Here is a 12,142-nt window from a genome sequence, read left to right on the forward strand (position 1 = left end):
GAGAGAGAGAGAGAGCATGAAGACATATAATAACTTCAGAAAACAAAAACTGAAAAGCCATCTGAAATTGTTCTCATAACTTTTCTTTTTAGCATTTATTCCCCTTCACTCAAACAAGTCTCATCTCTCGTCTATCGCTCTTATTATTCTCCAATTTCGTTCCTTTAATTCCAACAACGACACAAGAACAAAAAACAACAACTCTAACCCAAACAATCCCTAAGAATTACTACTTCCACTTACAGTATCACTTGTGCCAAGACTCATGGCAAGATCCCCGGGGGTACTTAGTGTTAAGCCTGCACATCAAAATGCTTCCACTGATAAGTTAAGAAACAACCAAAATATGGAAAACCTCCTACCAAATAAAAGAATAAATTACAGCAGAATGTCAAAGACATTTCACCAGTTCATTGGATAATTAGAGTACTAGTAAAAAGTGCAAGGATCCGGTGTTAGAAAATAAGAATATCAAGCACCTGCAAGGCTGTTAGGGTTGTCTCCTGACCACTGAATAACCAAGCAATTCTTGTTGAACTTAAATCTGAAGAGAGAGACTAAGACAGTTAGTACACATGAAATACAATCAGTGTCTAAAATCACAATAGTGGCACAGTAGTTCTTTCAATTTTAAAGCATCCATGACCATAATTTCTAAAGGTAAGATTGTAAGAACGTAATAAACGACCTCAAAAACATCACAGCTGCATGAAAATAAATAACTGCCACTACCTCTCTACAAAATAGGGAGAGATGCGACCAGCGACAGCATGTGCAGGGGCCAGTTTTCCAAGTTTTTCCTCCAAACCAGGGGCAGTAGCCTTCAATAAACATACATACAAAAAAAATTCAATTAAACTGAAACAGTACTGATTAACAAACTCGGCAAGATCACTGTATAAAAAATATTACTGTTAAAGCGACAGACCTCTAATACTGTTTCAGACCAGGCCCTTTTCTTTATATCCATCAAGTTCATCCCTGCACCGTCAGTTTCGTCAATACATGCATATCCCCCAATTAGAAGAGATGCCATGAAAGAACTGACAAGGGAGATCCTCTCAGTATCGTTATAGACTTCAGGACGTGTCTCAAATATTTTCTTGATCTGTGGTCCTGTGAACCTTTCGTAAGCACGTGATCCTGTTAGTTTGGACAACTCCAATGCTCCACCAACAGCATTCTCTAATTCCTTACACTGTGCTGTGGTGCTGCTGTCCATCCATACCGGCGATTCCTTTACAGAGAAAGCATCATTGAACTGCTGCAACAATGGCTTCTTGGGATCCAAAGATGATAATATTGCAGAACTCCCATTCTTCCAGTAGACACTCCCATGTTGCTGCCCACTACCAGAAACAGCAGCAATCTTCCCAAAATTTAAATTAGATTTCAAAAGTCTATCAAGTACGAGATCTAGAGCTTCTATCCACATCAATGTGGGTGAAACTATTCTCCCATTAACTGAGGGGTCTCGGTAAACTCCATCTTTAGTGTTGTAATGGGGCAACGCAGTGTCGAATTGGATAAGCTCTGAAGTAACAATGTTGAGATTGGAGTCTAGCACAGTTGCCTTCAAAGACCTTTTCAGTACAAACCAAAATATAAATAAAAATAAAGTTTAACCCAATTCAGATACACAACATCAAATTTCATATGTGAATCCAACCATCAGGAACAAAGATTAATCCCCTAAACTAGAAAGAGGAAGATAACCATGCCATTTCTTGACCAAGCCAAAAAAGGGTTCCCATTTCCAATAATACACAAAACATTCCTCCAACTCAAAATGGAGCTCCTAGACTCAGTTAGGGCTATTGTCATATCTATTATTACACTTCATATACCAATTTGCATTGTGTGTGATTCTGGCATTACATGTGTTTATATAATTATATCTCAATGTGAGTGATCATATTGAAACCAAAGATGTATATAAAGAATCATCAGTTCGTCACTAACATTACTTTTTGCATTTACATATGTATCTAAAAACTGTGTGATCATACATTTACAACAAAGACATATAAAGAGTATGCAGAATCATGAGTTCATCATTGACTTCACTGTGATTGAAATGCAATGAAACAATGAGAAACCCAGAACCAAAACCAAACCAAAATTTCAAATTGGTGAAGTGGGCATATCTGATTTATGATCAGAAACAAATGAGAAGCAGGTAAAAGAGTGAGGGGATTGATAACTTACTGAGTAGAGCTGTCAAACCCAAGAAAATAGGAGTCCTGAGGCAACGAGTAATCTGCCATTGTAGTAACCTCTGATTGATTCTACTCTGTTTTTCACCACCCACCTTCAATTCACAGTCAAATTCTCTTTGGAACAGAGAGTTGTTTAGAACGTATTTAAATAGAGGATTTTGGATAAGGATGAAAAAAGATTTGGATGAAATTTGGATATAGGATAACTCTTTTGATTAATTTGGATACGAAGGAAACGATGTGATCATGGTTATATTGGGAAACTGGGAATCAATTTGACAATAAATACTATTTCTTTTCTTTTTAGAACAGATTTGACAACAAATAAGAGTTCAAGACCTCAAGTTACATGAAATCCGGTCGACGCTTTCCAATTTTCTTAATCACAATCGGATAGGGAAAATGCATATACAAAATATCAAAATTTTTGAAACATTACGTGTTTCTTTCTTTTTCTATATCATTTATTAGTATAAAATTACGGATACGTAACAATACAAGATTATTTTAAACACTGAACTAGGTTCATTATCAAAAAATTTCGAATGACCATGTGTCCGTAGCAATATCCGTCTTTATTAGAATTCCCATGCTATCAGTTTTTTCTGTTGAGAAGAACTTCCCATACCATCACTTGTCCCAAAACCACATATGACATGATGTTAGGACTAGGTGATCAAACTTCTTCAAGAAAAGCAAATGCCAAAGTAAATTAGTAATGACGAATGAATTTATATATTTTTTTCTTTCTGAAAGAGATTGATATATTCATTTTGTAGAAACGACAATTATAACAAACAATGACGTGTACAGCTACTCGTTTGTGAGTTGAACTCTAATACCACTAGTTAGTGTTTCAACAGGTAACTTTTTTCTCTTTTCAACAGGTAACTTGGATCCATATTTTAGTTAACTGAGATAATGCAAGATAAAAACATGGCTAATTAATTGAGAGCCAGGATAACATTGAATTTATCCAAAACTCCAAATCAAATCAAAAAGAGAAAAGCAAACGACCACTTTGTTATTGCAAGAAAGTCACAAGTGAATCTCATTGATTATGAACCTCAGTGTTTAGTTATCCAAATCATTTTGGTATTGCAAGAATCTCGTGAATTTGTTCTGGCTCCCATAGTCACAAGTGAATCTCATTGATTATATCAGTGGAGTTTGGCAAAAACGAAAGAGACTATCAAATTTGTAACTGCACACTAGAACCATTCCGATCTCTATCATCTGCCTAAAATACAGGATAACCTTTAATCACAGAATCTAACTATTCTATAGTATAAGGAAGAACAAGAGGAGTTACAGCTTCTAATACATTCACTACAGGGGAGCTTGATTTTCCAACCTTCGGGTAAGCACAAGCCACAAGGCCGGTGGTCACTTCTAGTAAACTTCACATTCAGCTAAACAGTGGTACAATTTCTACCTGCAAAATGAGTTCAGTTCTAAGCTGATAATGTACAATGGCTGACGTCTTCAAGCAGCACATCCTCGATGTGTAAAAGGGCATGGCCGCTGTTGAAAACTCCACCTCCAAAAACCCTCTTCAATTGGCCCTTGGTTTGAAGGAGGGAAAATACCCGACTAAAGGGTAGGCTAGAAAAGAAGACAAGTTGATAGCAACTGGTATTACCGAAATAGGTCTGGGAAAGACCACATGATGAATCTTGCAAAAGTGTCGGATTCCAAAAAATCAATATGAGCGGCCCTTCCAATGAATGTGTTCAAGTTCTTTCCATACGCGGAGGTGTCAAAATTGATGTCACAACGCATGAAAACTCGATTCTCAGTGCGAGGAGACCGTATTTGATCCAAGCAGTCATTCAGCATTTCCAAAAACACCTTGCCCCTCTTCGAAAAGTCTAATGAAGCAGCTTGGCACATATCTATTCTCGCAGAATGGTAAGGAACATAACCATCCTGTGAAACATGACCAATTAATAGCAGCAGGGGGATATATTATCATTTACCAATTGTTAGGTACCACACTAGTTGACTCACTAAAACAATCATGAGAGACAAATATTACTATAATTGGAATGTGAATCCTATAAAGGTTCACAACATTCTAGGTAATCCATTTTGGCCTAAATAGTAAATACATCTGAGTAAAGGTGAAGGGTGGTTGTTGCCTGTTGGTTGAGTATGGAGTAAGCCTCATACTTAAGACGGGAAGAATTACTGTTACACAAATCGAGATAGTGGCATAGTTATTAAGTACTGAGAAAACGAAATGAACTACAGAAGCTTGAAAGCTCTGACTCCATAGAGTGTTGCTTACACAGTGAAGGTTTCTGATTAGGTACAACTTTTTATTTCTTTCAGTGTGGATTCAATTCAATGGTTATGGTCTTATGGATGACAAAAGAAGTAAAGATGGGTTGTTAGTGATGTAGGTGCTCAAACACAGCATCTCAACATTAGACGTGAAGACAAACATCAGAGGGATAACAAGCATTTTAATCATGTAATTTTTGTTTTCAACAACTCCCTAGGGAAGGGAAGTGAGAGATAGATACCTGTGGTGAAGATAGCAGGATTATATGCTTGAAATACTCTAGTGTCTTCTTCTGTGGAAAAAAAAAAAAACTATTTAGATATTACAAATTAAAAAGTCAGATTTATCAAGATTTCTTAGACCCCGTTCTGATTTGTGTAAGAACATGTCATTATTAGGTTCATTTGAACTGCCCCATATTGTATTAAGCCTGATTCTCTTCGTATTCAAGCTTTATGCCTCAGTTCACTATTTTGTTCCTTCATATACCTCCCCATAATGCAAACTAAAAGCCAGATTCATAGATTTGATTACTTTTACCAAGATCACAAACACTTGTGAAGTCACGAGGCAACCATCCAATGGTTGAGCCACAGACTTTCAAAAGAAAAAGATTTTGATCCAAAACAGAGAGTATCCATTGAAAATAGATTTCTTTCACTACCTTACAGAGCTGGTAAAAGAACGTATTTTGGAGGTCTGGATCATCTGTGAAAGTAAGTTGATGAATACATTGAGTGTTCTTGAGCTTCTTCAAAAGCCATAGCCCAGAGTTAAATAAAGAGTTTGAACTGTATAGATACCCCAAGTGTGGACCCGATATAGAAACATATACGTATAGGTATCTAAGGAACGGCTCCATCATAACCTCTGCAAAAACAACAGACGAATCTCACACCAACTGCAAATAAGGCAAAACATGAAATCCAAGAACATGAAATCCAAGATTTCATTACCTGTTAGTGCCGTTCTTATTATGACATTTCCAATAGAATGTCCAACAAAGCTAAGCTTAATATCTGCTAAGTTTCCAGATCTTGAAGCTTTATCCATTTTCTTTTTAAGGAAAGTAATAACTTCCTGAGCTAACCTTTGTCCCATTTCTCTGAAATCACTGGAAGTTTTGTCTTCATTTGCCTCTGACATTAGAAACTCTGCCTTGGGATCTACCAAAAGCCATTGATTTCGAATGAGCCGTAAATCCAGATGATGCCCCTGAAGTATGAAAATTTTAATAAGAATCCATTTATCCTCTATCGTATATAACAATCCAGTACAAAGTGCATATCAATAGACTAAAAAAGCTGTTCCATCAACTGCACTGGTAAGGTGCACAGTAGCAGCAAATACATGAGTGACCAACAATAAGTAGTCTAATCCATAGAAATAAACTACAAACTTTTAACATCCTTTAGAAGCAAAAAAATAAAAATATGAGCATCATGCATACAAAGTTTTAGAACAGGCGGAAGCTGCGGTACGAGCCCCGTCAGTCCCAACAGATCCAATAAAAAAAATTATATCAATTCCGCTCTCAAGTTTTTGTGAAAGATTGTTTTCTTTTGTAAAAATAAGGTACTACAAATACTTGGCAAGTTTTCTCTTAGATTGGAATCATGCCTAAATAAACAGCATCATTATTGTTGTATCAAAAAAGAACTTCCATTGTAGCTTAGCAACTGTTTATACAAATATACAATGAAAACTATCTGTGAGGGTTGCAAAGAAAGAACAGAAAAACAGTGAAATATATTTCATGGAAGCTGTAGAGAAAAACTAGCCTGAAATCCATGCACAAAGACAACAATCTTCAAAACACGGTTTCTCTTTGAGGAGCTATAGCCAGATTGCTTGTTTACAGATTCTGACCCAGATCCAGTTTCCAAGCCAGGAGCGTTTAACACATCCAAATGTCTCAAGTAAGAATTTTCACTAGTAGTACGCCTAGGTGCATTCATGACACGCTCCACAATAACAATAGGAATGCTTGATGGATCTCCAAATATATGCAAGTCTTGAATTGATCGATTGTTAATCTGCATATAAGAAAACAAGACTAAGCACCTAATTAAAATAATAAATTCCAAATCCAAAAACAATAACATGGGATTGATGTGAAAGTAAAACTACAAAACTCACCTTCATTTGTGCAATACTTCGTCTGTGAAGCTCAGCACGGGTAGCAGCAATCTGTGCCGGCTGTAGATAACAAAGTCAGGTCCACGAAACATGCATTGAAGAATCTATATTTGGTCAGAAGTACTCTATGCACAATGGCAATAAAAATTGACATATTGGACATCTTTTTAGTTTGCCTTTTGAAATTATGTGATAATGAATGCTTACATCATCATTCAGCTTCCACAAAGTTGGAGTTCTTCTATGGCCACCACTATTGGAAGACTCATCAAACCCGCTATTTAGAAAGTGATGAGGCATCTCAACCTTAGAGTAAACCATCCATATTGACCATTCAGCTCTTCTGTCTTTAGCCCATGTGTCATGCAAGTATTCCAACATCTTTGTTTTGTGAAACCTGTAATGAATAAATATCACCATACAAACAAATGCAGATGATCCGAAAAATAAATCGGACAAGTTAATTTTCTTTTCATGTAAAGGCTACACAAATAGGAAATTAATCATATCCATACTGAGGGATGTCCAGGTAAAGAAACTTTTCTTTTAGGGAACTCAGACTTCCATGAAATTGAAACACAACCTCTTCCAAACATATGACACCCAAGGAAAAATCTTGTGTTGTTTTAGTTGTCTGACACAGAGTAACATTTAATACCTTATGAAATATATTCCTCCAAAAAAGTTAGATCTGAGCGTTCATTTATCAGACTAGATCAACTGATCAAGGGCAATCGTTAGTCTAACTAGAATCATGGATGTAATTAGTTTTTCTAAACCACCTAAGCAGTAGTATCACCCTAACCACAGGGGCAACTTTTCGCCCAAAACTAACAATGGTGTGTGTAAAGCAGTATAACTATCTAACAGAAAAGATAACTGTAATAGTATCAGACAAAAGCAAACCTGTGGAATTGCAAAAACGTATTCCATAGATAGAAAAGTTGATCTCCCAATAAGTTAAAAGAATTCAGTACGGCACCCTTTGATAAAGATCGTGTCAATTCACCAGTGCTAGAATCTGATGCGCTATTTGCTTTCTAAGAAAAAAAATAAAATAAAAAAATAAATGAAGTTTAGTAAAAATGATAATGTTAAATCATAGAAACTTTAAATAAATATATTATGTGGAATGAATTAAGCAAGGACCTCAAGACCATTTTGTGGCTTGCCTTGTCCTGAAACTTTGTCATTTGCTGCAACCAAATTTTCTGGCAGCAAAGAATCGTTCATATCATCCATTTTAGAAATAAAATCAGTCAAATCAATCTCTTGGTCAATAGCCTTGCTAAGTGTCTGGAGCTCTTCAAGCAGTATACTACGAGCAGCTAGCAATTTTTTAAGAAGCATGATGCCATTCAAGTCTGCACTAGCTACTTGTTCTGCTGCCTAGTCAATAAAAAAGTTATCAACTGTTAGCAAATGATAGAACAACACTTCAAGAGATATGGAAAATGCGATATAAACCACAGACTGATATTACAAAGAAATAAATACAAGTTCAGTGATCTTGAGGACTAAAGCATTGAAAAAAAGAAAGCTAATAAGATATTCACGCATTGGTTAAAGGAACTTAATGCATCCCAATAAGCATAGACTGATATTTACAAAGAAATACATACAAGTTCAGTGATCTTGAGGACTAAAGCATTGAAAAAAAAGAAAGCTAATAAGATATTCACGCATTGGTCAAAGGAACTTACTGCATCCCAATAAGCATAAGATGCATTCTGTTCTCATTCATAAAAATTTCAATTTCACTATGGAAGAAGAAATTTCAGATAGAAAGATGGAGAGAAGTCCATCAGCACAGGAACAAGAACTCAAACAAAGCCTACCCAGACTAAAATAAAAAACCAAACCAAAAGGAGCTTAGTTCCAGACAATACAGGTAGATCTCTTTCTAAACTCTGGTTTCTACAAAGAGCATTTTTATGAAATCACCCTTGTCCAAAAGCAGATAAGGTATTTTCATTAGGAGCTAAAGGGTAAAACACCAGCTAACAATTTTTCTCAACACCAAACAAGGTTTGGTCTTGTTTTTCCTATGTTAATATCACCTCTGCAGAGAAGGAAATGTGTTTTTTTCTACCATATGCTAATTTCAAGATAACATGGTATTTTCTAAATCCGTGACATACCCATATTTACAGTTTATGTATCAGTGCTCACCACAGTAACTGCTGCTAGAGTCCATATGCATGTCTATGTGCTCTAATATTATGTGGAGGCCTGATATTAGTGGCATCCTCATATAGCAATAAGCAATGCTTCAGGACTATCTCATGGTTCATATAATAAATAAGCCTAGGTTATTAAATGAACTAGGGACAGTGTAAATTATATTTAGTTGTACTTTAAGCAGTAATGAAGTCCAAATTTTATACAGCAATGCCTACACAATCACACGCATGAGCTGTAATAGAAAACATAACATCTGCTGATAGGTGCATAGTTGCCTGATAGAATTGTTGTCTGAAAAATAAATGGGAATAGCTAACGTATTCATCAAAACCATATTGTCATCTAAAAATGAGACAAAAAATAAGAATAGATGGCAAAGATTCTAAAGTGAATAATCTTAAATTTTCCAAGTGCCAAGAGATATGCCTCGTAGAATTCAATGTGAAACATACTTGATTTGACTCAGAAGTTTCTCCACCAACATCTTCAGCAATCCTACGAATACTGAAAGAAATCAAATTACCAAGGTAAAATAACCAAAACTTTTAAAGACAAGTAATAGTTTCAATAACATAAAAACTATTAACCTCCCAGAAAAGGGGAAAAAATGTGGAACTCTAAACCACTTGAGAGACTAGATGAATATGTGACAAACCTGGATACCTTCGATGGATGCTTGTAAGAAGGAGCTTTCAGTAGACTGATGTGTATACTAATATCAACAAGCACTGAATGGAAGGCATCAAAATGAACAGGGCAATATGAATGCAAACCCAAAAGAGCTTTAGGAGGAATTCGAAATTCATGGACAGCAGCAGGATTAGCATCCAGAGCTGCCTGCAAGTCAGACCTGCAATTTGTCCAATGCAAGTAATGACATCACTTACAATTTGTGAATCATACTCATGCAAGAAAAAAATATGAATTATGTGAACCCACCTATTTCCCGATATGGGGGCATGCATCAGCTCAAACTTCAAGAGAACAGCAGATGAGGATTGACCCTGAAAATAATATACCCTATTAACATCAAATTTTATGAACAGTACTACATACTACTGGGGGTGGGCGGGGATCATGACAAACCATCCTTGAAAATTTAATTTCTTTTACAAAACAGGATTCTGTTACCTTTCCTGATTTTTTTATTTATAATTTACAAATTTGAACTGATCATGTCCTGTTAGGCAATAGTGATGCAAACTTTAGTCAAGCATACACTAATATCATTAAGATACCTAGCAAAGGATTTGTATATGTAGATTTGCACCTATTATTATGCAAAGAAAAGACAAACCAAGATGAAATTAAGGCTAGTTCTCACAAAACGTAAGCACTACCATCTTGAATAAATTCCTTCTACATGATTTATAGCTTACCATGTCATACCCACCCACACACCAGCGAATTCATAGAGGCTTACAGAGAGAAAGAAAGATAACCTCATATCCAGCAAGAGACAGATTGAACGATATCATGATTGATAAAAAGACGTCCTGTCTTGCATATTTGATACGAAAAGGCTGAGTTGAGAAGCTGTTGTCTGTATCATCAATCCTCCATACTCCATATACATCATCAGAACCAAGATCGGGAGCTGCCAGTGAAACCATTTAATCATTTCTAAGGCCTTCCCTCTTAATTTGTGAAACAGATATCACTTGACTGCCGGACAAGCCTATTAAATCTATATTTGACTGAAGCATAACACTTTTCTCTGCCTAATAACAAGAATCAATAAAACCACTTAATTATGTTCATACTATCAACTGAGTCCATCACACGAGTGGCAGTACTAGGCTACTAGCAACTATCAACTGCTCTATATGTTGAACCAATTCATTACTCTTCTCATTTTCTCACTAATTACGTATGCAAAGGCCAGTTTCCAAAACCATAAGGAAAAGCTACATTGATCAGTTTGCAGTGATAGCTAAACCCAATTAGGTCATGTAGAATTCGACTTTACACTGTCAACCCATAAAGTCTATGCTTTCACAAGATATATTTTCCTAACATAGCACCCAGTTTCTAATAAATTCAGCGAAAGCCGTATATTTCGGATTAGAGAAAAAAAAAGATACATCAAAATCTAAAGAACAATTTAAGATACAATAAAGGTATAGGTTTCGACTCGTATACAACAAACAACCAGCATTGCCCCCATTCCCTGACTCTCAAATGCAGCAATGCACATAGTTTATATGCTCAGAAGCTAGATGGGTACTTTATAATTTCATTTTTGATTCAAACAGTAACCAAGTAACAAAACTATGCTCTGTGAATGTCATTTCTTTTCTAGAAACAAAAGTAGAAAGCTAAAAGTAATTGGAAATGAAAGATGGGTACCTTCGTATTGAACAACTCTTGCCGGAGTGCCCCAGACGTCACTGTCCTCCCTTCTCATGGTGATCTTAATTTGGTACCATCTGCAAGTTTCGAAACAAAACATATAAATTGGGGATTCAAATTGAAATTGAGAAAAACAACGAAATGGGTTGATTGAAATGCTGACCCTTGTTGGAAAAGATCGAGATTATGGAAGCGGTGAATGTAAATAGCGATCTCCTGAACAGAGTCCAACATAGCCAGCGGCGGCCTGAGTTGATGAGCCAGCAGAGCCGGGTTGTTGGCATTTGACAATCGCTTTGATGAGGATTTATAGGGAAGACCAACCAGCCATCCCAGATGCCGAAACATCCGTTATCTTACGATCCACAATATTTGCATCACTTCCTCTTCCTCCCTTTGGATCAAAACTCCACCTGGGGCTGCTCTGCTGCAACACCTTCTTTTGTTTTTGGTCACACCTTTTCTTGTTTTTTCTTAACCTTCGAACGCCTGCATTATATTTCTGCATATAGTTGGGTGTGATTCATTTATTTTTCTTTATTCTTTTTCACTTCAACCGAACATTTACTTTTACTGGTTCAGTAATTCTTCTTGTCAAATAAATGCAGTCTACATTAAAACACATAACCAATTCATTCATTGAATCAAAAATTGATTTGATTCAACAAAATCAGGTATAGTCTACCAAGCTTACATAAACAAGAAACCAAAAAAACTGACCTAACCTATGTAGTAAACAAAAATAATGCAATGCGCATATACTTGTGGATGCTACTCTTGATTGTTGCAACTTGCAGGCTTCATGTATCATGTACAACAATTTTATCTGTCTATCATTGAACTGAATAATTTAAATTGAGATCTTACGCACTTTGCATATAGGGGATCATCATATGATTTTCATAATTGCAAAGTTAAAGAAATACCAACGAAGCTGGACAATAAGTCTTGCCTCATTTAA

At 36.0% G+C, this 12,142-nt stretch overlaps 2 protein-coding genes across 2 annotated transcripts in view; both read right to left on the minus strand.

Moving 5' to 3' along the window:
• LOC101306722 (xylulose kinase-like) overlaps nucleotides 1–2,570 on the minus strand; it is a 4,968-nt gene extending 2,398 nt beyond the window's left edge. Inside the window, exons 1-5 of the mRNA XM_004299796.1 lie at nucleotides 2,209–2,570; nucleotides 929–1,583; nucleotides 733–821; nucleotides 480–544; nucleotides 244–299 (exon numbers count right to left, since the gene is read on the minus strand). Of these exons, the coding sequence (XP_004299844.1) occupies nucleotides 244–299; nucleotides 480–544; nucleotides 733–821; nucleotides 929–1,583; nucleotides 2,209–2,267 (924 nt within the window). The 5' untranslated portion in view covers nucleotides 2,268–2,570. The remainder of the gene's footprint in view (nucleotides 1–243; nucleotides 300–479; nucleotides 545–732; nucleotides 822–928; nucleotides 1,584–2,208) is intronic.
• Nucleotides 2,571–3,303: 733 nt separating this feature from the next.
• Nucleotides 3,304–11,599, minus strand: LOC101307014 (protein FAM135B-like). Its single transcript, XM_004299797.1, has 15 exons — nucleotides 11,345–11,599; nucleotides 11,179–11,258; nucleotides 10,272–10,426; nucleotides 9,769–9,833; nucleotides 9,485–9,679; nucleotides 9,282–9,324; nucleotides 7,795–8,034; nucleotides 7,552–7,685; nucleotides 6,853–7,042; nucleotides 6,646–6,705; nucleotides 6,288–6,542; nucleotides 5,463–5,721; nucleotides 5,171–5,376; nucleotides 4,748–4,798; nucleotides 3,304–4,148 (listed from the first exon to the last, which is right to left on the minus strand). Exons 1-15 carry the CDS (start codon nucleotides 11,527–11,529, stop codon nucleotides 3,858–3,860), a joined length of 2,409 nt encoding a protein of 802 aa, XP_004299845.1. The 5' UTR covers nucleotides 11,530–11,599; the 3' UTR covers nucleotides 3,304–3,857.
• Nucleotides 11,600–12,142: the final 543 nt, after the last annotated feature.

The sequence above is a fragment of the Fragaria vesca genome, linkage group LG5, assembly GCF_000184155.1.
Source record: "Fragaria vesca subsp. vesca linkage group LG5, FraVesHawaii_1.0, whole genome shotgun sequence".
Taxonomy (NCBI): Eukaryota; Viridiplantae; Streptophyta; class Magnoliopsida; order Rosales; family Rosaceae; genus Fragaria; species Fragaria vesca.

Excerpts from the sequence above, each read along its gene's own strand:
- LOC101307014 (XM_004299797.1), bottom strand. The coding sequence starts at position 11,529 with ATGTTTCGGCATCTGGGATGGCTGGTTGGTCTTCCCTATAAATCCTCA. Across the intron at positions 9,680-9,768 it reads GCCCCCATATCGGGAAATAG|GTCTGACTTGCAGGCAGCTC; the intron begins GTGGGTTCACAT and ends GACAAATTGCAG. Across the intron at positions 5,377-5,462 it reads AATAAGAACGGCACTAACAG|AGGTTATGATGGAGCCGTTC; the intron begins GTAATGAAATCT and ends TTGTTTTTGCAG.